The sequence below is a fragment of the Sorex fumeus genome, unplaced genomic scaffold (genome assembly GCF_029834395.1).
Source record: "Sorex fumeus unplaced genomic scaffold, SorFum_2.1 ptg000123l, whole genome shotgun sequence".
NCBI classification, from domain to species: Eukaryota; Metazoa; Chordata; class Mammalia; order Eulipotyphla; family Soricidae; genus Sorex; species Sorex fumeus.
In genome coordinates, this window is record NW_026606180.1 from 3,603,815 (window position 1) to 3,629,921 (window position 26,107).

The following is a 26,107-nucleotide window of genomic DNA, read 5'->3' on the forward strand; positions in this document are numbered from 1 at the left end:
CCTCAATCAACAAAAAAGCTAAAAATAATAACAGAAAGATAGAAAAAAAGTGAAAAGATCTTTGTACAAAGCACCAAAAAGTGAGGGAAGAAACTCCATAGACTAAAAGGAGATATTTCCTGATTAGAACCCAGAATATATAGTAAATGCCTCCAATAAGAAGAGGTCAAAAAAGCTCCTAGAAGAAAAGAGCATGAACAAGAAATTCACAGGAGCTCTCCCCCACTCTCCGCCAAGGTGACCCCTGAGCACCCAGGGCAGAGGGGATCCCTGGCAAGTTTTAGGACTGCACCAGAAGCGGGAGTTGAATCCTACTCAGGCACCAACACTGCAATTCCCCCAAAGGTACAGGGGACGCAGGGGGCGTGGCCTGCGGGGGCATGGTCTCTGGGGCAGCAGCCACTCAGGGGCCACAGTTATTTTCCCCTTTCCCAGCCTTTGGACTCACATCTCAATCGCCATTACCTAATTCTGAGGAGAATAGCCTGGCTATCCCAAACACATTAGGCCAATAGTTCACTAGCCTATTCCAATCTCACCAGAATTCTGATGAACACAAGAATCTGAAAAAGCCTAATATAAAAGAAAACACCCTCTGAAGCTGCACTAGAGGCCCCACATAAGTCCCAGAAGAGCACCAAAGAGGAAATTAGCATTCTAGAAGGGGAAAAAAGGAGACCACCATTGGCTGAGCTCATCCAGAGTCCTTTCTCTCAGCGAGAGGGGGACACTGATAGTGAACTGGAGGGTCCTACCTACATAATACCACAGCAACATGAAGAAACAGCACAAATCCCCACCACGAGGAGTGTATGAAGAAAAGAGCCCATAAGCCTCAACAGGGAAAATCCACAAATAACAATCTCTCTGATAAAGAATTGAGAAGTGAAATGTTGAGGATGTTTAATGAACTCAAAGGAACAGTGGAACAGGCATCCAGTAAATTAAAGGAGGACATGAAAGAAACAGTGGAATGGACAGCCTATAAAACACAGGAAGAAATGAGAGCAGAAATAAGAAAGCTACAAATAGAAGTGTCACTAATAAAGGATTCGGTAGGTCTCAGAGCTGGAGAATGTAGGCGTCCAGATCCAAGGAACCCAAAGGGTACCTAATAAAAAGACTCCAAGACATATCATAATCAGAATGATGAATACCACAGATAGAGACACAATACTGCAAGCAGCAAGGTCAAAGAAGGAAATCACATACAAAGGAGCGCCCCTTACATTTACAGCAGACTTATCAAAGGAAACCATCAGTCTGAAGACAAAGGTGGAATAAAGTGAAAAAACACAATGAAATGAACGCCTTACCAAGAATACTTTATCTGGCTAAACTCAAACACAAAGGAACCATACGGTATTTCATGGACAAACAACAGCTCAGGAACTTCACAGACTCAAAACCAACTTTAAAAGAAGGACCAAAAGGGCTACAAGGGCTACTGTATGACAAGACAAACCTCTAGCAGCACAACACACCTCTAGAGAAAGATGGCACAAAATTCCATGACAATAATCTCTCTCAATGTCAAAGGTCTCAAAGCACCAATCAAAAGACACAGAGTAGGAAAATGGATTAAAAAATTGAACCCAACTTCTGCTGCCTACAAGAAACACATCTGCATAGTCAGAGCAAACACAGACTCAAAGTCAAAGGATGGAAAACTATCCTTCAAGCAAACAACTCCCTCAAAAAAGCCAGGGTGGCCATACTAGTATCCAACAACATAGATTTCAGACTGAAAAAGAGTAGAAGGGCCAGCAAAGGCCATTTTTTTAATAATCAAGGCATATGTACAGCAGGAAGAAATCACACTCCTAAATGCGTATGAACCCAATGAGGGACCAGCAAAATACTGAAAACAACTGGTAGCAGACTTCAAGGAGGACATTGGCAGCAACACAATAGTAGTTGGAGACTTCAATACTGCCTTCTCACCACTGGATAGACCAGCAAGATTAAAACTCAGCCAGAAGTACTGGCTTTGAAGGAAGAAATGGAAGAGAGAGAGCTAACAGATGTATACAGGACTGTCCATCCCCTAAAAACTAAATACACATTCTTTTCCAGTGCACATGGAACATTTTTCAAGACAGACCACGTGCTGGGCCACAAAACATACCTCAATAGAATCAGGAAGATAGAAATTGTATCAACTATCTTTTCAGACCACAATGCAGTGAAGATAGAAGTTAATCACGCACAGATGTGGAGAATCAAATCAAACACCTGGAAATTAAACGATTCAATGTTGAACAATGAGTGGGCCAGGGAGGAAATCAAGGAAGAAATAAAAAGATACCTGGAAACAAATGAGAATGAAAACACGAGTTACCAGAACTTGTTGGAAACAGCTAAAGTAGTGCTAAGGGGAAAATTTATAGCTCTGCAAACATTTCTCAGGAAGAAAGGGCCCACATAAATAACCTGACTTCACAGCTCAAGATCTTAGAAAAGGACTGACCAACAAAAGGAGCCCAAACCAGGCAGGAGGAAAGAAATAACAAAACTTAGAGCAGGAATTAATGACATAGAAACCCAAAAAACATTTTGAAAAATCAAGGAAAATCAGGGGATGTTCCCAGCCGCAACCCTTCTCCCCAGTGTAGAGTTTCAGAACCCAATCAGTAGAACCACTCCAGCCAGTGATGCCAGGAAGCGCAGCCTTGGATTTTTCCTGCCCTGAAACGGTTACTATAAAACTCTTGCCCAGTGTCCCTACAAATTAAATTCCGGTGTAAAGGGACCAATTCCAGAAGGCTCTGTAGGCCAACTTTTAGGGAGAAGTAGTTTGACTATCAAGGGAACACTGTGGCTTTAAGCCTATCACCTCTCCATATTCGGCGGACATATGGAATGTTAAATCAAAAACAAAAAAGCAGGTTATTTTCCCACTTGAATGTAGCAGGGAAACTCCTCATTTGAGGAAAAGGCTATTCTTCTGTTTAAACAGATGATAACCCTACTGAGAAACTTTGGGTCCTGTTATGTCTTGTCAGGAGTCAAATTCATCTACCGGATTTGGCTCTCAGACCATTGGAGACTCACAGCCCTCCAAATTCCAGCCCCAAGCCATCGCCAAACTGATTTCAGCTGGAAGTCACAAGGAAAGAAGAGGAACCAGCATCAGAGGACCTGCAGCAAAGGCCTCTAGCTCCTTTAACATATCATGAGGTCACATTAAGAGCTTTCCTTATGCCCCTCTTTTACAGGTTCTGGATTGGACAATGCCAGGACCCTGTATTTTGGATTAACAATTCCTTACTTTTACCCTCTCCTTGGAATTCACAGGTGCCTCAGTTCCTGAAGGATGAAGGGATGACTTTTAACATGAACACCTTTTCATTTCTCCCTAGGATATCTGTTTGTATTGGAGATTCCCCGCTGTCTCTTTCTCTACCCCCCAGGCATGGAGACCAAACCCCGATGGTCAAAACCTCGGATAACATTTTAAAAGTGTTTTTTTTTTTTTTAACATAAGCTAGGTTGCACATCTATGACTGCTGTTGAACCTGACCAGAGAATGGCGACATTTTCCTACTGAAGAACTCCTGACAGAAGTTGTGATGCTCCTGCTACAGTTCTCCCTGTCTGATCCAGTGATCTGAAGTTTATTGGACTCTTAACAGCTGCTCCTCTGGGACTCATTGCTAGGACCAATACTACTGCTGTTGCAGGAACAAGTCTTCAAATTTTGATCTGGACACTTCATTTCTTCAAGGATAAAGATAAAGATAAAGGCCCTCCCGTTGATCGTCGATTTGCTCGAGCGGGCCCAGTAATGTCTCCATTGGAGACTTTGTTGTTACTGTGTCTGGCATATCGAATACGTCACAGGGAGCTTGCCAGGCTCTGCCGTGTGGGCGAGATACTCTCGGTCTCATCACCCCTGGACAGAGCAGGACAATTTAGACACTTTACTACAAGCACTGCTCTGGGTCCTGGTCAGACTGAAATCTTAGTACAACTAATGAGACTGTTTGTGATTGGAATTGTTCCTCTTTCTATTTCAAATATTGTGTTTTGGTAAAAAGAAAAGGCGGAGATGTAGTATAACATTGGTTTGTCCTTTCTGCCTTGCCACAGGGAGGTTAGGTTTATTGGGTTACTCCCATCACAGTGTTCCCATTCCCCTGTGTTTATTTGTAACCTCTTTCTTTGTGATCTGTTAACTTGTAAATGTTGCTTTTCTCTTCTCCTTGAGCGATAGCACAGTGGTAGGGCGTTTGCCTTGCACGCAGCCAACATGGCCGACCCGAGTTCGATTCCTCCGCCCCTCTCGGAGAGCCCGGCAAGCTACCAAGAGTATCTCGCCCGCACGGCAGAGCCTGGCAAGCTCCCTGTGACGTATTTGATATGTCAGACACAGTAACAACAAAGTTTCCAATGGAGACATTACTGGGCCCGCTCGAGCAAATCGATGATCAATGGGAGGGCCTTTACTTTACCTTTACTTCTCCTTAAGTCCTTTTCATAGTTAATTCAGAGCAATGTCCTTTTTGTATGGACACAGGAAGACAGTTAATGCTATGCTTTTATTACTTGGGAGTCAATTGACTCTGAATGATATTCACCCCTGGGCATCTGTTCTCTCGACTTAAACCTCAGTTGCCCTTACTTCCTAGCACCCTTAAAGCAGGGTCCCTAAGAGGGACTGGATGGACCCAGGGCAAGCAGTGAGCTACCCTGGCATCGAAATGGGCCAGGTCAAAGTCCCATAATACTTAAATACAAGTTAAGAGCATGGTTATGGACAAATTCTGTCATGATCCAAAAAGTAACAACTAGATACGACCCTGTTAGGGTTAGGAAAGATTAATCTGGCCCGAGCACTGTAGTCTGAGATCTATAGTGAGATGTCCCCAGGAGAGCTACCCTACAAGCTCAATGTATCTCTTACTGTGTCCATACAAAATAACTAATACTAAGAAGTAGAATTAAGATGTTAAGTTATTGGACTAAGGAGAAGGAGAAACACTCCTAGGTAGTATTTCCACCCTTGAGCCTAATTGATGATCAGGAAGGGCTTTGATATGCTGTTTCTTCTATCCCCAATGCAGGGGAGTTGGAGGGAGACCAGAGAGAGACCAGGGCAGCAAGATGGAGCACGGAGAGACTAGCAAGGGTGACAGAGGGAGAAGAATGTAGAGGAAGAATGCAGGAGCAGGCATGTGGAGAGACGAGAGATGCAGCTGTGAGAGGGAGTGCGGAGAGATGAGTGGGGAGACAGGAGGAGATGGGAATGAGGGACAGTGTGAGGCTAGAATGGGGAGCTTAGTGAGATTGGAACAGGCATGTGGGGAGAGTGGAATAAACGGCAACTGATCATCAATCAGCCTGGTGGCCCTCGTTTCTTCCTTTGTCTGCCCATTGCAATGGCTGTCCCGGGTGGGCGAGCAGCCCAAGTCCACCGAAGGCAGGTGGCAAGAGAGAGCTGCGGGGCTCCCTAGTCACCCAGAGATTACACAGTATTGGAATAAAGACATATCTGCAGACCAATGGAATCGGATTGAATATCCTTACACACACCCTCAAATATATGATCATCTAATCTTGGTAAGGGAGCAATAAATATAAAGTGGAGCAAGAAAATCCTCTTTAACAATTGGTGCTGGCAAAACTGGACAGCTACATGCAAAAAAAATTGGGTTCAGACCTCTGCCTAACACTATACACAAAAGTCAGATCAAAATGGATTAAAGACCTCAATATCAGACCAGAATCCATAAGGTACATAAAAGTAAAGGTTGGCAAAACCCTCTACAACATGGAAGCTAAAAGTATCTTCAAAGACAAAATGCCACTGACCAAGCAAGTGGAAACAGATAAACAAATGTGACTATATTAAACTAAGAAGCTTCTGACTCTCAAAAGAAACAGTGACCAGAATACAAAAACAGTCTGCAGAATGGGGAATGATATTCACCCAATAATCTTCTGACAAGAGTTTAATATCAAGGATATACAAGACACTGGTTGAACTCTGCAAGAAGACAACATCCAATTCCATCAGAAAATGGGTGATGAAATGAACAGAAACTTTTTCAAAGAAGAAATCCAAATGGCCAAAGGGCACATGAAAAAATGCTCTACATCACTAATAATCAGGGAGATTCATATCAAAACTACAATGAGATATCAACTCACACCACAGAGACTGGCACACATCCAAAAGAACAAAAGCAACTGATGTTGGCGTGGATGTGGGGAGAAGGGGACTCTCTTGCACTGCTGGTGGGAATGCTGATTGGTTCAACCTTTTTGTAAAACAATATGGATGTCTCTCAAAAATCTTGAAATTGAATTGCCATTTGGGAATATATCTAGAGATGCAAAAATACAGTAGAAATGACATCTGCACTTGTATGTTTATTGCAGCACTATTTACAATAGCCAGAATCTGAAAAAAACCTGAGTGCCTGAGAACAGACGGCTGGTTAAAGAAACGTTGGTACATCTACAAAGTGGAATACTATGCAGCTATTAGAAAAGATGAAATCATGAAATTTGCATATAAGTGGATCAACATGGAGAGTATCATGCTAAGTGAAATGAGTCAGAGAGAGAGAGAGAGAGAGAGAGAGAGAGAGAGAGAGACATAGAATGACCACACTCATTTGTGGAATATAGCATAACATAATGGGAGACTAACACCCCATGATAGTAGAGATAAGGGCAAGGAGGATTGTTCCATGGCTTGGAAGCTGGCCTCACATGCTGGGGGGAATAGGAAGCTGGGCTAGAGAAGGCACCATTAAGTAAATGATGCTTGGAGGGCTTGCTTGGGATGGAAGATGAATGCTGAAAGTAGACTATGGACCAAACATGATGGCCTCTTAGTACCTGTATTGCAAACCATAACACCCAAAAGGAGAGAGAGAGTAAAATGGAATGTTCCTGCCACAGAGGCAAGTGGGGGGATGGGGTGGGGGATAGTGGGAGGGATACTGGGAACATTGTTGGTGGAGAATGGGCATTGTTGGTGGAGAACGGGCATTGGTGGAGGGATGGGTACTCAATCATTGCATGACTGAAACACAATCACGAAAATTTATAAGTCTGTAACTGTATCTCATGGCGATTCATTAAAAAATAAAAATTAAAAAAATTCACAGGATAATATATATATTTTAAAGGCTGATTTTACTAGGAATCAGGGATATGCAAATTAAATTAATAATGAGATATTTTACACACTTCAGATTAAAAATTTAATCTGAGAATATTAAATCACTGTCATCCTGTTGATCACCGAATTACTCGAGCAGGCACCAGTAACATCTCTATTCCTCCCAGCCCTGAGATTTTAGCAGTCTCTTCTTACTCGTCTTTCCCCCATGATTGGAGGCTCTTTTCAGGGTCAGGGGAATGAGCCCTATTATCCTTACCGTATTTGGCATATCGAATACGCCATGGGGAGCTTGCCAGGCTCTGCCCATGTAGGCGGGACACTCTCAGTAACTTGCCGGGCTCTCTGAGAGGCATAGAGAATATTAAATACTGGTGAGGAGATTAGCAAAGGGAACTTATTATTTTTTTCTTGGGCTGCTCCAGCGAATCTTGGGAGGTCATGTGGTGCCATGCTGGGATCAAACCTGGGCCACTTGTTTGCCAGGCAAGCCCTTTAGCTCTTGAACCATCTTCCAGGCTCAGAGAACTTATTTGCTGAGGGTAAGAGGGCAAACTGGTTATGACCACGCTGAGAACAAGTTCAGTTCACCTAATCAATTTGCAAAAGTGTGTGTTGCTATTTATGGTTCCTCCAGGTGGTTTGTACCCCTGAGGACACACACACACACACACACACACAGAGTACTCATTATAGCAAGACTTATGATTTGGGGGTGGAGGGCGAGAAGCACCTCAGATATACATGAAAAGGTTCATCAATAATCATACAATAAAGATGGAATGAATGACAGTTAAAATAAAGTAGAATTACCTTTACCGATGTGAATAAATCTCACAAGAATTACAATATCGGATCAAAAATAACACTGAATGCTTAGAGAATACTATTAAAAACTGCAAAATCCAAAAAAAGATGGCGGCCGCACAGGAGCCTTATGGACAGCAGGTTTGAGCCGGGGGTGGGGGGTGGCAGGGGCCTCATGGGAAGGGGGGCTTTCTGGGCCGTCCTTCACGCCCGACCGAGGTCACCAGCTGCCCCCCACGAGCGGCTCTCTGGCACGGCCACGGCCCCGGAAGCACAAGGACTTAGCACAGAACGCCACCCGCTTGGAGCAGAAAAGCAAATGGACTATGTGTTAAACCGCGCCAGCATGCCTGCCCGGAGGGGAAAGGGTGTTGACCCTCTCGCCCGCTCCTCTCTGGAAAGAAAGATGGCGGCCGCACGGGAGCCTTGTGGACAGCAGGTTTGAGCCAGGGGTGGGGGCGGCAGGGACCTCATGGGAAGGGGGGCGTAATGGGCCGTCCTTCACGCCCGACCGAGGTCGTCAGCTGCCCCCCACGAGCGGCTCTCCGGCACGGCCACGACTCCAGAGCACAGAAACCAATCTCTTAACTATCTGACTTTTAATAGAAATTCTTCCAGGGTTAATAAGTAAAGTAGCAGAAATCCAAAACCGCTATCGCGGCCGCGCGACATCATTTTATTCTTAAACCCAGCTGCAGAAAGCAAATCATTTCACAACGCTGTTTCAGCATATCTGATGGGGGGGGTTGTAAACTCTAAACAATAATTGTGCATCTTCTATTGAAACAATGTATCTAGTCAAAGTAGATAGAGTATTAACTAGAACTCATCTGCCTCACAGGAATTGGGAGGGGTGGGAGGTGGGGTTCTATTGGGGTTTGCGGTTAAAAATAAGTATTGGTAAAGGGAAATGTGTTTGATACTTACATGACTGAGACCTAAACCCGAAAGCTCTGTAACTTTTCCCACAGTGATTCAATAAAGAAATAAATTATTTAAAAAAATAAAAAAAATAAAAACTGAAAAATCCATACTACCTATTTACAGATACTTACAAAGGTGCTACAATTAGAGAGAAATCCTGGGAATTACAAACAGTTCACCAGAGGTTCAGTGGGGGCTTTCCGTGGGGGCTCAGGGAAGGTTTGTGCAGAGTAATGTATGGTGTGTGTGTGGGAGGGCAGATCACGGTACCAGATGCTTTATAATTGCTGAGACACCCATGAAGAAAGGGAGACGAGTTTCTAGTGTCAGATGTGTCTGTGGTTGTTTTTTCTTTCTGTTTTTGTTTTGGGGCCATACCTGAAGGGCTACTCATGGCTCTGCTTGAGGGGTTGTTCCCAGAAGCGCTCAGGGGATCGTGTGGTCCCATGAATTTAATACAGGCGTACTAAAGGCAATGCATGAGCTCAGCCCGTGGACACATGTGGGGGCTCTCTGGTCAGCACAGGCACAAGGCGCTGAAGACCCCTCCAGCTGAGGCATGTGCCATCCAAATCCCTCTCACCCTCGTGCCCTCCTTAAAAAGCGCAGAGTGGGTGGGAAGAGTTTGGTTTTTTTTATTATTATTTTTAGCTTTTTGGGTCACACCAGGTAATGCTCAGGGGTTAATCTTGGCTTTGCACTCAGGAATTACTCCTGGTGGCGCTCGGAGACCATATTGGGGATGCTGGGAATCAAACCCTGGTCGGCTGTGTGCAAGGCGAACACCCTACCCTCCGTGCTATCGCTCCAGCCCTGAGTTTGGTTTCCTTAAAGGGAAGACTTAGGACAAACCTTTCCACTGGGACTAACTAGCTCCAAAGCAAGCAGAGCACCCAAAGCCTGAGATGCTGTGGACAATCCTCCTGAACTGCTAATAGTAGACATTACACCTGCTGCCGGTAGAGAGTTTCTCAGTGATTTCTTTCCTGCGGGATCATGTATGCACACTCACAAAGCAGCCACTAACTAGACACATTGATCTTACACATGGGCCTGCGGGAGATTCAGACTGGGTGTGGGGCTTGCCCCTCCAGGGGTGGGAACAGAGCTGAGGGTGGGGGCTGAAGATGAAGTGCTTACCGGAAGCCCAGCAGGATGGCGGAGGCGACGACCAGCCCGGAGAAGGAGAGCACGTAGCCCACCGTGTAGACGATGTAAAGGGACAGGAACTGTTCCTCCACGGAACTCTGTGGGCACATGGACAGGGTGCCCGCGCCTCCCTTGCCCCTGGGACAGGCCCCACTCGGGACCCCAAGCTAAGAGAGTGAGCTGTGGTGAGGTCCCCGTTGGCATTAATGAGATGATCAACCCGTGTCTGGGAAGCAGGGTGTACCAGGTCAGGGCATGGTGAAAGGGCCAGGGGACCTGCCCAGACTCAGAGCCCCAGGGAAGCGGAAGCCGAACCCCTGCTCCCCCGGCTGACTCACTCGCTCCCCTTGCTTGGACTCGTCACATTCCGACAGGTTCCTCCAGGGCAGGCTGGAGTTGTCCTTCTGCAGCCAGAGACCCTCAGACGTGCAGAACCGGTACACGTGACCCTGTGGCACTGAGCCAAAGACATGGGACTGAGTCTGGGACACAGGTCCACCATTTCTCCCCATCCCGAGGGTCCCCAGAACTGACCCAGAGCAGGAGGCTGGTCTCTAGTAGGAAGCTTGTCCCTGGGGCAGGGTGTGGAGATAAGTCAGGGAGGGGGACACCAGGACAATGGCGGAGGGGAGAAGTGCCTGCCACAGAGGCAAATGGGGGGCGGGAGAGACACTGGGGACACTGGTGGAGGGTAGTGGGCATTGGCGAAGTGACCAGTATTGGAACATTGTCTTCCTGAAACCCAAACACAAATATCTTTGTAACTTTGTGATTCATGGTGATTAAAAAAATAGAAATTTAAAAATGAATTAGAGTTGGTGCACCTCTTCACTTCTTCCCTCTGTGCCCCCTCTCAAACAGACACACACAGATGCACAGACACACAGACACACACAGACACACACACACAGACACATGCATATACACGCATGCATGCCCTTCCTGTTTTACTCCCTTTTGGTTCAGGGTCAGACGGGGGTCAGGGGTGAGGCCACCCAACCCTACCTTCTGCCATTCTCAAAACCTTGAGATGATGAATCCATGACTTTGCCATGGTATCTTTAGCTCCTTCCTGTGCCTCCAGCCTGATATCACATCATCAACAGGCTCTGGGGACAGCCAGTAGGGTCCTAACAGAGGGCTCCAACTCACTGCACCTTCTCATTCTTAGGACTCAGTGTCCACTCCCCTACAACAGATGTGGCAGGCAGGCCCTAGGGACAAAGTGAGTCCTGAGCTCCTGAGATAAAACAGCCTGTCCTCAGGGAGCCCCAGTCTGAGGGGACACAGTCCTGTCCTCAGGGAACCCCAGCCTGAGGGGACACAGTCCTGTCCTCAGGAGACCCAGTCTGAGGGAGCATGGCCCTGTTCTCAGGGAGGTCCTTTCTGAAGGAAGGAGTATGATCTTTGGCGTCAGGGACTCAGAAAACTCACAGAAGTCCTCAGAATGTAAAAGCTGGGAAACAAACCACTGAGATTAAGCACCAGGCAAGCCAGGATCTAGTATATACCATGCCCATTCCAGCCTGGCTGTGTCTCTGGCACTGAGAGGGTTCCCTTCCAGGGCTCCAGGCCCACTTCCTCTGTAAGGGAAGAGGTGCGTGGCCCAAGGTTTGCTCTGAGGACGATGGCAGAATGGGAGCTGACAGCTCCAGGAGCCGTAATACTCATTACTTCTCCACTGGAGCCTGTACTGTGGGCAACAAAGGGCCCAACAGAGGAGATAAAGCTGTGGAGTTTGGTCAGGGTGAATGTTCATTTGAAGGTTTTAAAATTCTGAAAGAACTAAGGGAGTTGGAAGACCAGCTTCCCCAGCTGGGATCGGTGGACACACTTGAGGGAGAGAAGGGGAAGCCAGACAGACCTGGTTGGCAGTGGCTGCTCAGATGGTCCCAGGAGACAGAAGCAGGCACTGTGACTGTGGGAAGAGACTCTCCCACATGGTGTGTGTGTGTGTGTGTGTGTGTGTGTGTGTGTGTGTGTGTGTGTATGGGTGTGTGAGAGAGACAGAGACACAGGGAGAGATAGAGACAGAGGCAGAGAGAGACAGAGATAGAGAGAGAGACAGAAGGGGAGAGAGAGGGTGGGAGAGCGAGCCTTGGAACTGCCCCACAAGGGCCCGGGAGGGACACAGCACCCAGGAGAGGGCTCCCAGTTGCACTTCTGCACCTTCCCAACCCCCTGCCCTGTGCATAGCCCACATGCAGGGCCAGGGACAGCAATCTCTGCACTGTCCACTGTGGGCAGCAACCAGGCAGCCAGACCACTCCTGTTTGCTCTTTCTGCTCCAGTTCCGTTTATGAGGCAGACCCCACTTCAGGAGGAATGAGTGCCTGGTCACTGGGGCTAATTCACCACCTCTGCGAGAACATACATATTATTTTATAATTACTTTGGTCTGGGGGCCATATCTGACATATCTGGCCATATCTCTGGGCTACTCCCTGCTCAGGGCTTGAAGGTCACTCCGGGTGGTGCTCAGGAGACCACGTTGTGCTGTGGATGGAACTTGGGCCTTCTGCATGCAAAGCGGGTGCTCTTGCCTGTTCACTTCCATGGTAGCCCTGCTCAGCCTTCCTGATTTGAACCCCAACCAATAGATCAAAAAGCTTTTTTTTTTCTGTTTTGGGTTTTTGGGTCATGTCTGGCGACACTCAAGGGTTACTTCTGGCTTTGCACTCAGGAATTACTCCTGGTGGTGCTTGGGGGACCGTATGGGATGCCAGGGATCAAACCCCAGGTTGGCTGCGTGCAAGGCAAATACTCTAGCCGCTGTGCTATCACTCTGGCCCCTGATCAACAGGATTTCTTCTCAAAAAAAATTCTCTGCTGAAAATGGAGACACTAATCTAACAAAACCAAAAAGGTAAATGGAGTTGGAGAGATAGTCCACGGTTTTAGCTTAAGGCGCACAGGCTTGCATGCAGCTGGCTCGGTCTATCCTGGTACTATGGCAGCTCTCCTGCCTTGGGCTTCCAAACGGAAACGCCAGCCTGCTTGGTTGGGACTGGTTGGGAGCAAAGCCCCCAGCCCCTGAATAAAACTAAAACGGCTTAATTATCAGGTAAGTGACTAGGTTTCTTTATGGGATTTTTCTAGCACCGAAGGGGGAAAGTTTGGAGTCAGTAAAAATACAATTAACATGTATATATATAACATATATACACACACACACACGCACATATATATGTATATATATATATACACATACATACCGTCAACTTCCAAGGTCAACTTAATTCTCAATAGTTGGCTTTAATTTATAGAAGAAAAGGAGGGTGAGGGGGTGGGGATGTGGCTCAGGGTCGAGCCAGGTGTGAGGTGCTGGTGTGATTCCCAGAACTGCCAGGGGTGACCCCATACAAATACAGCTGACTTCACCTGTGAGAACAGAACCCTGAGGACTAAACGGCGGGAGTCTGGCCATGGGAGGGCTGGTCCCCGTGCCCTCCACCCCCACCTCAGGTCTTATGGACAGAGAGGGTCTGGCTGGCTGGTCAGGAGGGCAGGGGGCTCCTGGAGCTGCTGCGGGTACAGGCACTGCTTGGCAGAGCAGCAGTCTTGGGCCAGGAGACCAAATCAGTCTTCAACAAGAGTCATCTGGGGGCAGCGAGGGCATCAGGGCTGGCACCCAGGGAGCGGGCCTGACTCAGAGCCTTCTGCGGCAGCCCACTGTGGTGGAAGGAGGCGGCTTGGGGGGAGAGGAAGAAGGAGGGACTGGGCACCAACTGTGGGGCAAGCTGCCTGGTGACCTGTCAAGAGCTCACCTGTCAAGCTGGCACGGGGCCTGGCACACAGGCACTGCACCCTGGCAGGCTCCCTCTCTGCCGCCACTGCACTCGCCCTCCCCGACTCACGCTCGAGTCCCCGACTGTCACCATGACCTAACATGGAGCGTGGCAACCCCTTCTTAGACAGGCAAAGGTGGGAGCTCGGAGGCAGGTGGCTCATCCAGGACTCCCAGGAGCACGCATGGAGCCAGGACTGCTGCCTGCAAGGCGAGCGCCTACCATGTGCCACTTCCAGCCCCCAACCTCTACCAGGTGTCCATGTCCCCAAGGACTGCCAAAGCCGGCACCTTTCTGAGGAGGCCGGCATGGTGAGGAAGTGGAACCAACATCACCCCTGGGGGTGGCTGCGTCCCGGGAACTCAGGGGCCATGTCAGCACGCCTGCCAATCCTCGTTCGTTAGCTTCAAATAGTAAAAGCCGGGGCTGGTTCCTGGCCTGTCCCCAGAAGCCCATATCAGGGCTGGAGGTGGGGTGGGTTCAGGCACTGCTTATCAGCCCAGCTTTATCTGGCCCAGAGCTGGGTAAATCTCAGCCAGCCTTGTCAACACCAGGAGGCAGCCGGCCACATGCCAGGAGGCCCAGGAATATTTCATTAAGTCAGACCCTGGTGCTGGAAATAAAACCCCCAATTAAACACTTCCCGCCCGGAAATGCAGCCGCGTCTGTAATCAAGCTCCCGGCCGTCCTTCCACGTGGAGGCAGCATCTGAATCCATTAGCTTCTGCGCCCTGGCAACCGTGGCCAGTGGGAGGACTGTGGGGGAACTGAGACCCCTGCTCCTGGGTGGCGGGGCAGGACAGCAGCAGCTTGGCATGGGCCGAGGGGCAGCGGGTCCCACGTCAGCCTCCACACCCACAGACTCAAGTTCAAATCCCACATCATCATCAGCTCTTCCCCAGACATGGCTCCTGTGACACCCCTCCCCTGGTCTCGGGGTCCTTCCCTCGGGAGGGAGCTTAGGACCCCTGAGCGAGAGCTCTTCCAGGCCAGGGGCAAGTGGTCTGGGCTCCCCTTGGCAACCCTGGTCTGTGGGGGCGGGGCACGGGCTCAGCATGAGTCAAAGGAGGCACCTGTCAGAGTTTCCAAGAATTGTGAGCAATGGGCCATTTTAAAAGCGTTTTATGGCTCTCATATAATTAGAACTAAGCTAACAAACAGGTAGGGATCAGGAGGGGGTGCAGCTAATGAGACTGGAATGATTTGTAACAAGCACATCAGCTGTTCCTGGGTAGACTCCACTGCTGAAGGGCCCTCAGGCAGGACCAGGCTCTTGAAAACATCTCCAGCCTCTGGTTCACCCAGGAGCCCTGTCCAGGCCTCTCCTCCCTTCCCACATCCTCCTGAGGTGCAGATTCAAGGTGCACTGGCTCTCCTGCGCACCTTCTGGGGCCTGAGGCAGGCCAACGCCAATGTGGAGTTGGGGGTTTCTCATCAGAGAACCCCCTGCTCCATCAGCCTATTCCCTCGCTGAAACCTGAGGCCCCTGCATCCTGACACAAACACACACACATATGCACACACTAACACACACTCACACCCACACACGCACACACTAGCACATACTCACACCCATACATACACATATGCACACACTCACACCCAGACATATGCACACACTAACACACACTCACACCCACACACGCACACACTAGCACATACACCCATACATACACATATGCACACACTCACACCCAGACATATGCACACACTAACACACACTCACACCCACACACGCACACACTAGCACATACACCCATACATACACATATGCACACACTCACACCCAGACATATGCACACACTAACACACACTCACACCCGTGCAGAGGAGTACAGACATGCATACACACAAACTAAGGTCTCAGCACACTTGTATGCGCTGTATGAACTCAGATGCACACCTCACACCCATGCACAAGAGTAGACACACGTCTACACACACATACACATACTCTCAGACACATTCACCCTAAGGTCTCATTAGCACCTCCTGGGCCCTGACAAAAACCTAATGGGGGTACCAGTAATTGAATTATTTCTCCACTCCTCATTCCCTCCCTGCTCCCCTATGGCCGGGTTCTGTGGGTCAGGCAGAGGCTTTGCCATTGTTGGTCCCTGTTAGGTGGTCTCTCTGTCACCATGCCTTTCATGTCACTGCATTCCGTAAGCAGGGCTCCATGCCCCCGACCCCCAACACCACTGAAGTCTATGGTTGTCAAAGCTTCCCACTAGAGTCATCAGTGCTTCGGTGACTTCATTGTTGGCCTTCTGCCTCTTTTTGCATGTGGGGGTGGTGCAGAGAATACTCCAGGGTGCTGGGTGGGAAGGCACATGGTGCTGCAATCAAACTCAGGACCTTGAAAATGCAAGGTATGTGTTCCAGTTCCTTGAGCAATCTTCCTGGTCCACTTATTGGCCCATGGTGGGGAGGGGGCCACTCCCAGCAGTATTTGAGCTGGCAGGTAAGGGCCCCACAATGGACCCAGCAGTGTTGGTGCTACTAAGACTCTGTAGAGCTTGGGGAGGGGGCATCAGGGCCATACTCTGCTGTGCTGGGTGCATAGCCTGCTGACGACCTCTCAGCTATCTCCTGCCCCCTCCAGCCCTGCTGCACCCTTACTGGCATCTTTTGTCTGGGTAACAGAGCATACTTTACTGGTGCTCAGGGGCAATTCCCGGCTCTGTGCTCAGGAGTGAGCCCTGGTGGTGCTCAGGGGACCATTTGTGATGCTGGGGATTTGAACTGGGCTCATGGGATGCAAGCAAGTGTCTCTCTGGGGTCTTCACTCTTCTGTTCCTTCTTGTCTGCATTTTCTGCTAAGCCTGAGGTTCCCCTGCCTCCTCCGCATCCCCAGCCCACACAGTCAACTTTCTCCACCTGCTGCCCAATTGATCTGTTCAAGGAAGCTCCAGACTGATCCCACATGGTTTGTTGGGGGTCACAGGAGTCCCTGGTGCCAGCTGATGCCAAGGGGACTGGCAGGCCAGGCCAGAGACAGACATCATGCTGCATGAGGCTGGAGCCTGAGGCGGGTGCCTCTGTGGATCCCTAGCTCAGGAGAGAGGGAGGAAAGCAGGGCCCGGGATTCCAAGTGTCAAGGCAGGGAGTGAGTTAGCCCTGGGTAGAGGGGCGGAGGCTGGCGGGGGGCCTGAGTGGTGGCTGTTATCTCCGTGGAGAAAGCAATAAAATCACGTTCCCTCATAAACGTGCACCACCAGGACCTATTTCCTGCTCAAATGGAATTAAAGGTGATGGATGGAGCCTCGAGCAGCAGGCAGAGCTGGGGGCGGCTTAGTGCTGAGTGATAGGCCTTGTCCCAGGCCTGGCTCCCTGGAGCCTAGAGGCACCAGCCCCGACGGCCAAGCAGCCAGACCCAAATCTTAGGGCAATGTGGAGACTGGGGGTGAGGGAGATGCTCCGTTCTCAGGAGCCTGCTCCCAAGACCCACAGCACCTGCTCTCTCCTGTCTCCCCTGAAGAGCTGAAGAGCAGTGGAGGCCCAGAGAGCACTGGAACCTATGCAGGCTCACACAGCACTTAGTTCCATAGTACAGGGGGAGGGCGGGAAGTGCAGAGCCTTTGCCAGGGGACCCCAGGGACTCTCACCAGTCCCCAGTCCAGAGTGCAGAGCCATGAGGACGGACTCTCTCTCTCTTTCTCTCTCTCTCTCTCTCTCTCTCAGACACACACACACACACACACACACACACACACACACACACACACACACATACCCCAGTAAGCTCACTCAAGGAGCCTGCACTGAGCACCCAACTCTCAGACTGATTAAACCAGAAGCTGGTTCTGATTCTGTGGCTGTTGCCCATGAACTGGGAGATGAATCCGACTTGGGGTGCCCTCCCACAGCTGTCTCCTTGGACCCCACATCTCTCTTTAGTCAGACTCCTACTCTTTCCCTTCCCCCCATTTGCCAACAGACATCTCAGGTTTGGGTTGCACCGGATGCCCCCTCCAGGAGAGCAGGCAGACCACCATGAGGAGACCAGGGATCTTCTGGGGGGTGTGTGGGAAAAGGGCTGTTTCAGAGAAAAGGAAGCAGCGTCCACCCACTGCACCCCTCACCAGGACTCCCGAATTAGAAGGAGGGTGGCTTTTGTTGGGAGAAGGGAACTTACCACTGCTGGCCCAAGGCAAGTACCAGGGGCAGCTAACATTCACCAAGGAGTTGGGGAGTCCATCTGGCCAGCAAGCATAGTCGTCAAACGTCCGGTTGCAGAACACACCTGGGTGCAGGGCAAACGGTATGTGAGTCCGGCTTGGCGATGACCCCGCAGTGTCCTCCCCACCTCAGAGGCTGGACCCAGGCACCTGCATTCTGCTAACCTCTGCAGAGCGCCTCCTGCCTGCCCATAAGGGCTGGGCCAGAAAACTCAGGTCCAGAGTCGGGGGACCTTGTTGGGCCACTTAACACATTTATGTGGTGCTGCCATCTGAGCCGGTCAAGCCCCTTCCAGGCGTGAGCCATCAGGGCACGCGCTGGCTTCACCGTGCTATGCTTCCATTTGCTCCACTATAAAATGGGGCAGTCGGGGCCCACAGGGCCTAGCGCAGACCTGCAGTGGAGAGCTTCCCCCACCCAACAGGTACCTGAGAGTGGATTCCGTCAGCTGCCCTTATAGGCCAGTGACGCTCTACAGAGCAGCTGGGGCGAGAAGAAGCTTCCAAGACTGAACAGCCCCCCAATTTTACTATGAGGGTTTGAGGGGAGCTGAACAGACACCCCCACTCCCATGCACCAGTTATTCCCACAAACACTTGCTAGCACAAAGTACTGAGCTGGGGTGCCACCAGCCCTGGAGGGTCCCAAGCTGGGGGCAGAGGGCTGAGGACAGCAACACCCCCCAGATGCCTACAGAGCCCCAAGAGGGCAGAACTCATTGGGGGTGCAGTCAGGGACTAGTGTTGATGCTCAGTCCTGGACCTGGGCACTTTAGCTGGGGAGGGGCAGTGCTGCTGGACTCACCTGTGGCTGGAGGTGGAGAGCTAGCCAGGAACTGGTGGCACTGGCGGCGGTATTCTCGCCACTTCAGCACGGTCTCTGAGAGGGACACAGTGGCACCCTGCAGTTGGGGAGAAACATGAGGGGCCCCATCCCATAGGTTTAGCCACTCCCAGACACAAACGTTTGGCATCTTGATCTCCTGGAAACCTTAGAACCTCAAACTCTATGGGGGAAATTGTCTGCCACAGAGGCAGGGGGAGGGTTGGGACAGGAGAGGGATTCTTGGGATATTGGTGATAGAAAAATGTGCAGTGGTGGAGGGATGGGTGTTTGATCACTGTATGACTAAAACTCAAACATGAAAGCTTTGTAACTGTATTGCACAGTGATTCAACAAAAATTAAAAAAAAAAAGGAAACTCAAACTCTGCCAGGCACTGGCCACACCCAAGATGGAAGGACTTAGCCCCCCTGCAGAGGGGCTCCAGTGGGGTCCCTACCCCTTTATATCTCCCAGGGCACCAGAGTCTACGGAAGTGTGCTCTGTGTGTGTGTGTGTGTGTGTGTGTGTGTGTGTGAGAGAGAGAGAGAGAGAGAGAGGGAGAGAGAGAGAGTGAGAGAGTGATTCCTGCTCTCCTCAGCCCCCGCTGTGTGGGAAATTCTTGGAACCCTGAGCACAGGCTCCTTTCCAGGACTTACTCACTGTCCTTCTACCCATTCTAGAAGACCTGGAAGGGGAGTAGGGTACAGTTAAAGTTACACAGCACCTCCAGTTCCAGAGCCAAGGCTAGGACCCAAGGTTCCCCAGCTCAGGGGTCCTTGGGGGATACTGAGGGTGGGGAGATTCCCCACTGCACTCTTAAGAATTTCTCCTGCCAATGGCAAGTATGCTACCAGACCCCCCCAGTGATACCCCCAAACACAAGAACCCAGATGCAGTCCAGCTTCTTTGTACTGGAGGAGGAATCCTGAGACATGGGGTGCAGATACATGCCAGGACAGGAGGAGCAGTACCATAATGGGGTGTTCCCTTCTGTAAGTGGGGGATACAAGCCTTGTTTTTCAGAGAAGATGACAGTTTTTAACATCAAACTGCAGACCCATTTGCGGGAGAAAGTGCCCTTCAGAATTTTTGTGTGCATTTTCTCTAGATATGTCGTGGGACTATGTTAATCATTTGAAAGATTTTTTTCCTAAACAGGCTTAGGATTATAAATATTCCACATTTAGCAATTGTAAATGCCAAAATGATCAGGGAGTCCTTTGTATGAAATTTAGGATCTATACATAATTTAAAACAAAAACTTCACTTTCTGAAATCCCTGTGCACTGGAATGAAAACAACAATCGCTTCTTTCGGGAAAGCTTGCACCCTTATCCAACAGAACCCGGAGCATGTGCTAGAGCTGGTGTCTGGGTGCCCTGCCCTGTGAAGAAGGTGATGGTTAGCAGGCCCTGCTCCTAGGGTTGCCCTGCCCTGTGAAGTCAGTGACGGCCTAGAAGACCCTACAGACAGGCTGGCCTGTGCTTGTCTCCAGCCACTGCAGCCTGGGAGGGTACAAGGCCTGTAACCCCATCATAAACCATGCAAGTCAAACCAGAGCAAGTGAGCAGAGAACAGAGACCTGAAAGAACAGAGAGCCTCTGAGAAAAGAGACCAAGAACTTTTCTTCAAAGAATTCATCTTTTTCAGAAGGAACAAGAAACGGAACGCATCAGAGAAGACGGCGCCTTCCTGATCACAACTGAGGGGGTGGCACCACCTTCCCCAGAGCTGCTCTCTGAGGACCTCCTCCAGCCACCCCACCTTTTCCTTCCCCTTCCTGCACCCTGGTACATCAGTGTCCGGGGTGCGGAGGGAGGGCTGGGGAGTGGCGGAGACATCCCCGTCTACTAGGAGGAAGCAGGCAGCAAGCAATGCCACCGAGGAGACTGGGGCAGAGAGTGTGTCTGAAGTGGGTTTGGCATCAGCCGCTTAGTGGGTCTGAGGGGGAAGGTGAGGCTGGGTGGAAGGCAGGACAGCACCACACGGGGGAGTCTGGCCACACCAACACAGGAGCGGGGGACGGGGCTCCCTGAGGACAGGGCTGTGCCCCCTCTGCTGGGGAGACTATAACAGTAGGACCTTCTACCTCCCCTCTGCAGAAATTCAGGGTTTCCAGGTACTGCCCAACTGCCCCTGTGCCCCCAGACAGCCTGCAGGAGACCTGGCCTGTCCCTCTCAGGGCACTTACAGCATCGTATTGTGCAGAGCTGGGCAATGTTGGGAGGACAGGGTCACCCAAAGACCAAGGCTGCGTCACAACCTGAAGAATCCCCTACTACTTGGCAGGAGGGGTGTGCCTCTGCCCAGGAGACATAAAGGACCAGAATGGGGACACTGAGGCACCAGTAAAGAGGAAAGTGGTGGGATTTCTGGGTCAAGGGTAAGTGAAATAAGGATGCAGGCATGGCAGTGGGGAAGACCAGGACCCTCCGGGCTGGCTCTGGACTCGGATGCAGCATGATGCCGGTTGCAGAGGAAGTTGGCAACATTGAGCAAGGGTTTTCATTCAGTTTGGGCTTGGAATTTGGGTCCTATACACTAGTGCTCAGGGCTTATTCCTAGTTCTGTGCTCAGGGGCCCCTTCTGGCAGTGCCTGGGGGATCATATACAGTGCTGGTGATTAAAGTAGGGTCATCTGTGTGCAAGGCAGCTCTCTCTCCTGTCCCTGGCAAGAGTCCTCACTTCTCTCTACAGCTTCTACATGGGCCCAGTGGGGATGGCACTAGCCCCTGTGTCCCCAGGGAGTGAGGATGAAGGGGTCATGCTGAGAATAGCCCAGACATGTGGACGAGCTTCTGATTACAGGAGCAGGAAGAGGGGACGGGGAAGCCTGGACCACGGCCTCACTGTCCCTTTCACTTCCAGGGTTAACAGACTCCTGGGAGGAGGAAAGAACATATTTCCATGTCCAAGGCCCAATCATCGTGCTCACACCATCACACCAAGCTCTTCCAGCAGCAGCCATAGTGGGTGTCAAAAAAAATGGGGCAAGCACAAGAGTCCAGGGTTAAGGCCTGTGCCTTGCATGCGACTGGCCCTGGCAGGACCCAGCAGCAGATCTCGAGGCTTCCCTTGCTCTGAACCACTGACCCAAATGGCCTAGAGTCAACAGGAGGGGCCCCTGGGCTCCTAAGTAATGCTGGGAGACCACCCTCAGAAAGCAAGTGGGGGAGACCAAGCTTGCTGTGTCCACGGGTGCACAGAGTGGAACCAGATCCGGACCCCTCCCTGCATCCCACAGTCCCACTGAACGGGCTCTTGCTCAAGCTCTGGGTGGAGAGGAGGAAGTGATGGCAAGGCCCCCTGAAAATCACAGGCCGAAGAATCCCATGCTACTTGACGGGAAGGGTGTGCGTCTGCCCAGCAGGGATAAAAGACCAGGATGGGGACACGGAGGCACCAGTAGAGAGGAAAGTGGTGGGATTTCCGGGTCAAGGGTAAGTGTAAACGTGATGCAGGCATGACAGTGGGGAAGACCAGACACCTCCGGGCTGGCTCTGGGCTCGGGTGCAACATGGTGCTGGCTGCAGAGGAAGTTGGCAACATGGAGAGAGGGTAGCACAACTGGCCCAGGCGACAGGATCAAAAGGAGCAGGGGTGGCGATTTTTTGAATCAGGTCTTAGCAGGTTTCATGGACTCTCTCTGAGGGGGATGAAGGTACTTGGGAATCCTCAGGCAGAGGTTACAATAAGGATGGAGTGAGTCTGAGGTTTCAGAGTTTTGGAAGAAGCAGGAGGTGAGAAAAGGGGTCTCAGGAGGGATGGTGTGTGGGAAAGGGCGCGGGATAGTCAGGAGTTTAGTTTAGTTCCAGCTCTGACACTTCACGTGTCAGACATACCTTAGTCTTTGCTGGCCTCATTCTACTCATCTGAAAAATGGACACATCGTTCCCTAGCACTGTACCAGCTGGCCAGAGCAGCCAGCATCTTTATGGAGGAGAGGACAGAGGAGGAACAGTGCTGCAGTAAAGGTCTCATGGCTCCTCTAAGGACACAGGCCGTCTTGCCCCCTGGTTCAAACAAACCCTTCCTGCTGGCCCCAGGCCCTGGAGGCTATGGCTGCTGGACACTGGCTTTTGTGTGACATTTTTATGGAGGGTGTTGGCCATCTATGGAGATGGGTAGGGGAAGAGAGCTTCCCTGCTAGGGACACTGTCACACATCCCGAGACAGGACAGTCTCTCACACCCAGCCCACAGGCACACGCAGACTGTCCCCAAAGAACAGACCTTTGACCAACGAATGTTCCACCCACAGACGGACAGGCAGCCCCTCATTCTGTCACTGGCTTGCTCTCTCTCACCCCTACTGGAACCTCCTCCTGGGGACAAGTCTCACACTGTCCCCAACTCACAGAAGCAGTGGGACACACGCTTACACATTGAGGTGTTGACACAAGGTGACTGACCCAGATGGTTAGACTCAGGGTCACAGGCAAATGCCCAAGGCACATATTCCCTCTCTTGGTCCTTCTGTTTCTACCTGACTGTCTCTGCTGTATTTCTGTATCACTAATCTCTGGATCTCTCTCTCTCTCTCTCTCTCTCTCTCTCTCTCTCTCTCTCTCTCTCTCTCTCTCTCACACACACACACACACACACAGAAATCTGACTGAGGCATGTTACACCCAAGAACGGAATAGGGAACTGGTTTCCCCCAGAACAAGGTAGGATGTGGTTTCTAGGTTACCAGGGGTATGTCCATAAGGGAGGGATCCCAGATCAGAACAAAGTCCCTGCCACTTACTATGCAGCCCAGACCCCACTCTGCCCCCTCCAAGCCCTATTCTGCATCCCTGCAGAGGACTGGCTTCCAGGAACAGGACAAAAGGGTCAGTTCTCCCGAGTGAGTAAAACCACTGTTTCAGGGGGCCCATGTCTTGGGCTTCTCTGTCACCTTCATGGTAGAACTTGCAACCCCCATGACAAATACAGAAACTGAAGTTTGGGATGGTCAAGGGCTCTGTACCAGACCACCAGATAACAGCAGACCCCCTAGGTGAACATGCTTTGTCTGGTTCTAATTTGGGGTGTCAATGTCCTGCTTCACCTCAGAACAGCTCCTTCAGAGGGCGCAAGGTACGGAAAAGGAAGGGGTGGGTTCGTGCAGGCCGGCAGTGGGGCTCTAGACCCCTTCACCAGAGCTTCCCCACCTAGGGGAGCCCTGGGCTGCAGGGAGTTGCCCCTCCATTAGCGTGCAGTTGGGGATCAGGTCCTGGCCACACTCTGCACCCCTTTCTCCTCTGTGCTAAAGCACTGCGTCACCTCACCCAGGAAACCCTCTTTTACAAAGCTTTGGTGCCCCCTCGGTGACAGGACAGGGAGGAAGTGACCTCAGGAGTGAGAAAGGAAAGCAGATTCACCGTGTCCAGAGCCTCCGCATGGCATGGGGCCGCGTCATGGAGGGCTGCAGTCTGATCTCAGCACCCCACACTGCAGCCAGAGATGCTGGTGCCCCCCCTCCACCCGACGCTCGCCCTCTCTGCTCCAGCCTCCTCCTGCCCTGCACCCCTGAGTTCCCGGGGACCTGGCTTCTGCTCCTGGCCCAGGGCTGTGGCGTCAGAGGAACAGAAGAGAGGGCAGGCTGGGTCTCCTCTGGCAAAGGGAAGTTTGGGAGCAGACAGGCAGGTCAGACCCTCTTCTCCCTGCCCTCTTTCCCCTACTCCAGTCTGCTCTCTACAAACTTAGCTTGGAGCAGGGCATTTCCCGACCGACTCCCCAACACCACCCTGCTGGCATTGAGAAGATAAAGCCCAGAGAGGAGGGTAATGGGTCTCTGTCCAGGATGCCAAAGCCTGGCTTAGGGGTGGGTACCAGGAGAGGGGTCACCTCCGGAGGCTGGAGGCAGTCTCAGGGACGCAGCAAGGGACAGCATAAATCTGGAGAAGAAGACAGGGTAAAGGGGAGGCTCAGCTGGGAGCACATCTCACATCTGTCGGATCTGTCCAGATGTGGACAGGCCCGATGCTAGGCAGAAGGCCCTCCATCATCCTGGGACACATTTCAGGGCTATGGAGGCCCTGGCCGAGGTCTAGGTTCCTGAGGTCTGGAGGGTACGGGGGAGGGGGTCAGGAGGTGGGGAGGGCCACTGACCTCGCTCAAATTCTGCAGGGCCGCCCCTGTCCCCTTGGCAGAGCCGGACTCAGTAAGGCCAGAGAAAGGCCGCGGCCAGGGCCAAAGCGGGGGGGCCGCAGGGGTCCATCCATGGCCTGGCTGGGACAGGCCCTGGTGTGTGGAGCCAACAGGGCTCAGAAGGGGGGGCAGATCACCAGATCACCGTCAGAGCAGGCTTGGCAGGGGGCAGGCTGGGGACCCGCAAGTTCTACCCGGGAGCTTAGGAGGAAGGACCCCCGAAACCCCGAAACCCGCCGCGCTGGGGGCTGGCGAGGGGGATGGAGCTGGGCGTCCCGTGCCGGCCGGGCACCGGGGCGAGCCTCGGCGGGGCCGCGGCGCGGGCGCCGGGAGAAGGAGTTGGCCAAGTGGCCGGGCAGCGCTCGCCGTCCATCCGGCCGGGTGCCCGAGCTCCCCGCCCGCCCGGACCCCCCGCGCCCCACCTTTCTCTCACCTGCGGACGGGGGCCGGCCCTGCCCACCGCCCCGAGCAGCAGCAGCGCCAGGCGCAGCGGGCCGGGGGCGCCGGGCATCGCGGCCACCTGCGGAAGCGCGCGCCGGACTGAGCGGGCGCCGGGGAGGAGCCGCGCGCGGGAGGCCGGGAGGGGCCAGCTCCGCCCGCTGCCCGCTGCCCGCTGCCCGCCTCCAGCCTCCCGGAGGCAGCGCCGGCGCCCTCCTCTCCGGGCACCCCGCGGACGCCCGGAGTGGCGCCCCGGGAGAGCGGGACGCCCCCAGCCAAGAGGACGGGCACCCCGTCCCAGTCCGCTCCGCGTGCCGGGCAGGTCCAGGAAGCCAAGGATGCGGGCAGCGCAGGGAGGACGGAGGGGAGACAACACGGGGACCGTGACATCCGGGAGGACAGGAGAGTCTAGGAGCTCCCCTCCGCTCCCGCACCCGAGCCCCTGACCCGGAGCAGGGTGTGGGGGGCGGTAACCTGGGCCCACGCTGCTAGTGCGGCTGGTGGTGGGGGCTTCGGATCTTATCTGCAGTTGCATTCACTCCAAACACTGTGTGTGTGTGTGTGTGTGTGTGTGTGTGTGTGTGCGCGCGCGCGGGGGGTAGGAGTGGAGACAGACGGATGGGGAGCAGATTCATCTTCAACTAGGAGACAGGCCAAGTAAACTCTGGTTTAAGTTTCATCCAGTGAGGAAAGGGAATAGGAAATTCAGGTTACCCCATCCCCAG

General features: G+C 51.9%; 1 protein-coding gene across 1 annotated transcript in view; it reads right to left on the minus strand.

Annotated features, from left to right (window-relative positions):
* GLP1R (glucagon like peptide 1 receptor) overlaps positions 1–25,535 on the minus strand; it is a 42,239-nt gene extending 16,704 nt beyond the window's left edge. The window contains exons 1-5 of the mRNA XM_056137349.1: positions 25,378–25,535; positions 18,790–18,886; positions 17,942–18,049; positions 10,354–10,472; positions 10,007–10,113 (exon numbers count right to left, since the gene is read on the minus strand). Of these exons, the coding sequence (XP_055993324.1) occupies positions 10,007–10,113; positions 10,354–10,472; positions 17,942–18,049; positions 18,790–18,886; positions 25,378–25,455 (509 nt within the window). The 5' untranslated portion in view covers positions 25,456–25,535. The remainder of the gene's footprint in view (positions 1–10,006; positions 10,114–10,353; positions 10,473–17,941; positions 18,050–18,789; positions 18,887–25,377) is intronic.
* Positions 25,536–26,107: the final 572 nt, after the last annotated feature.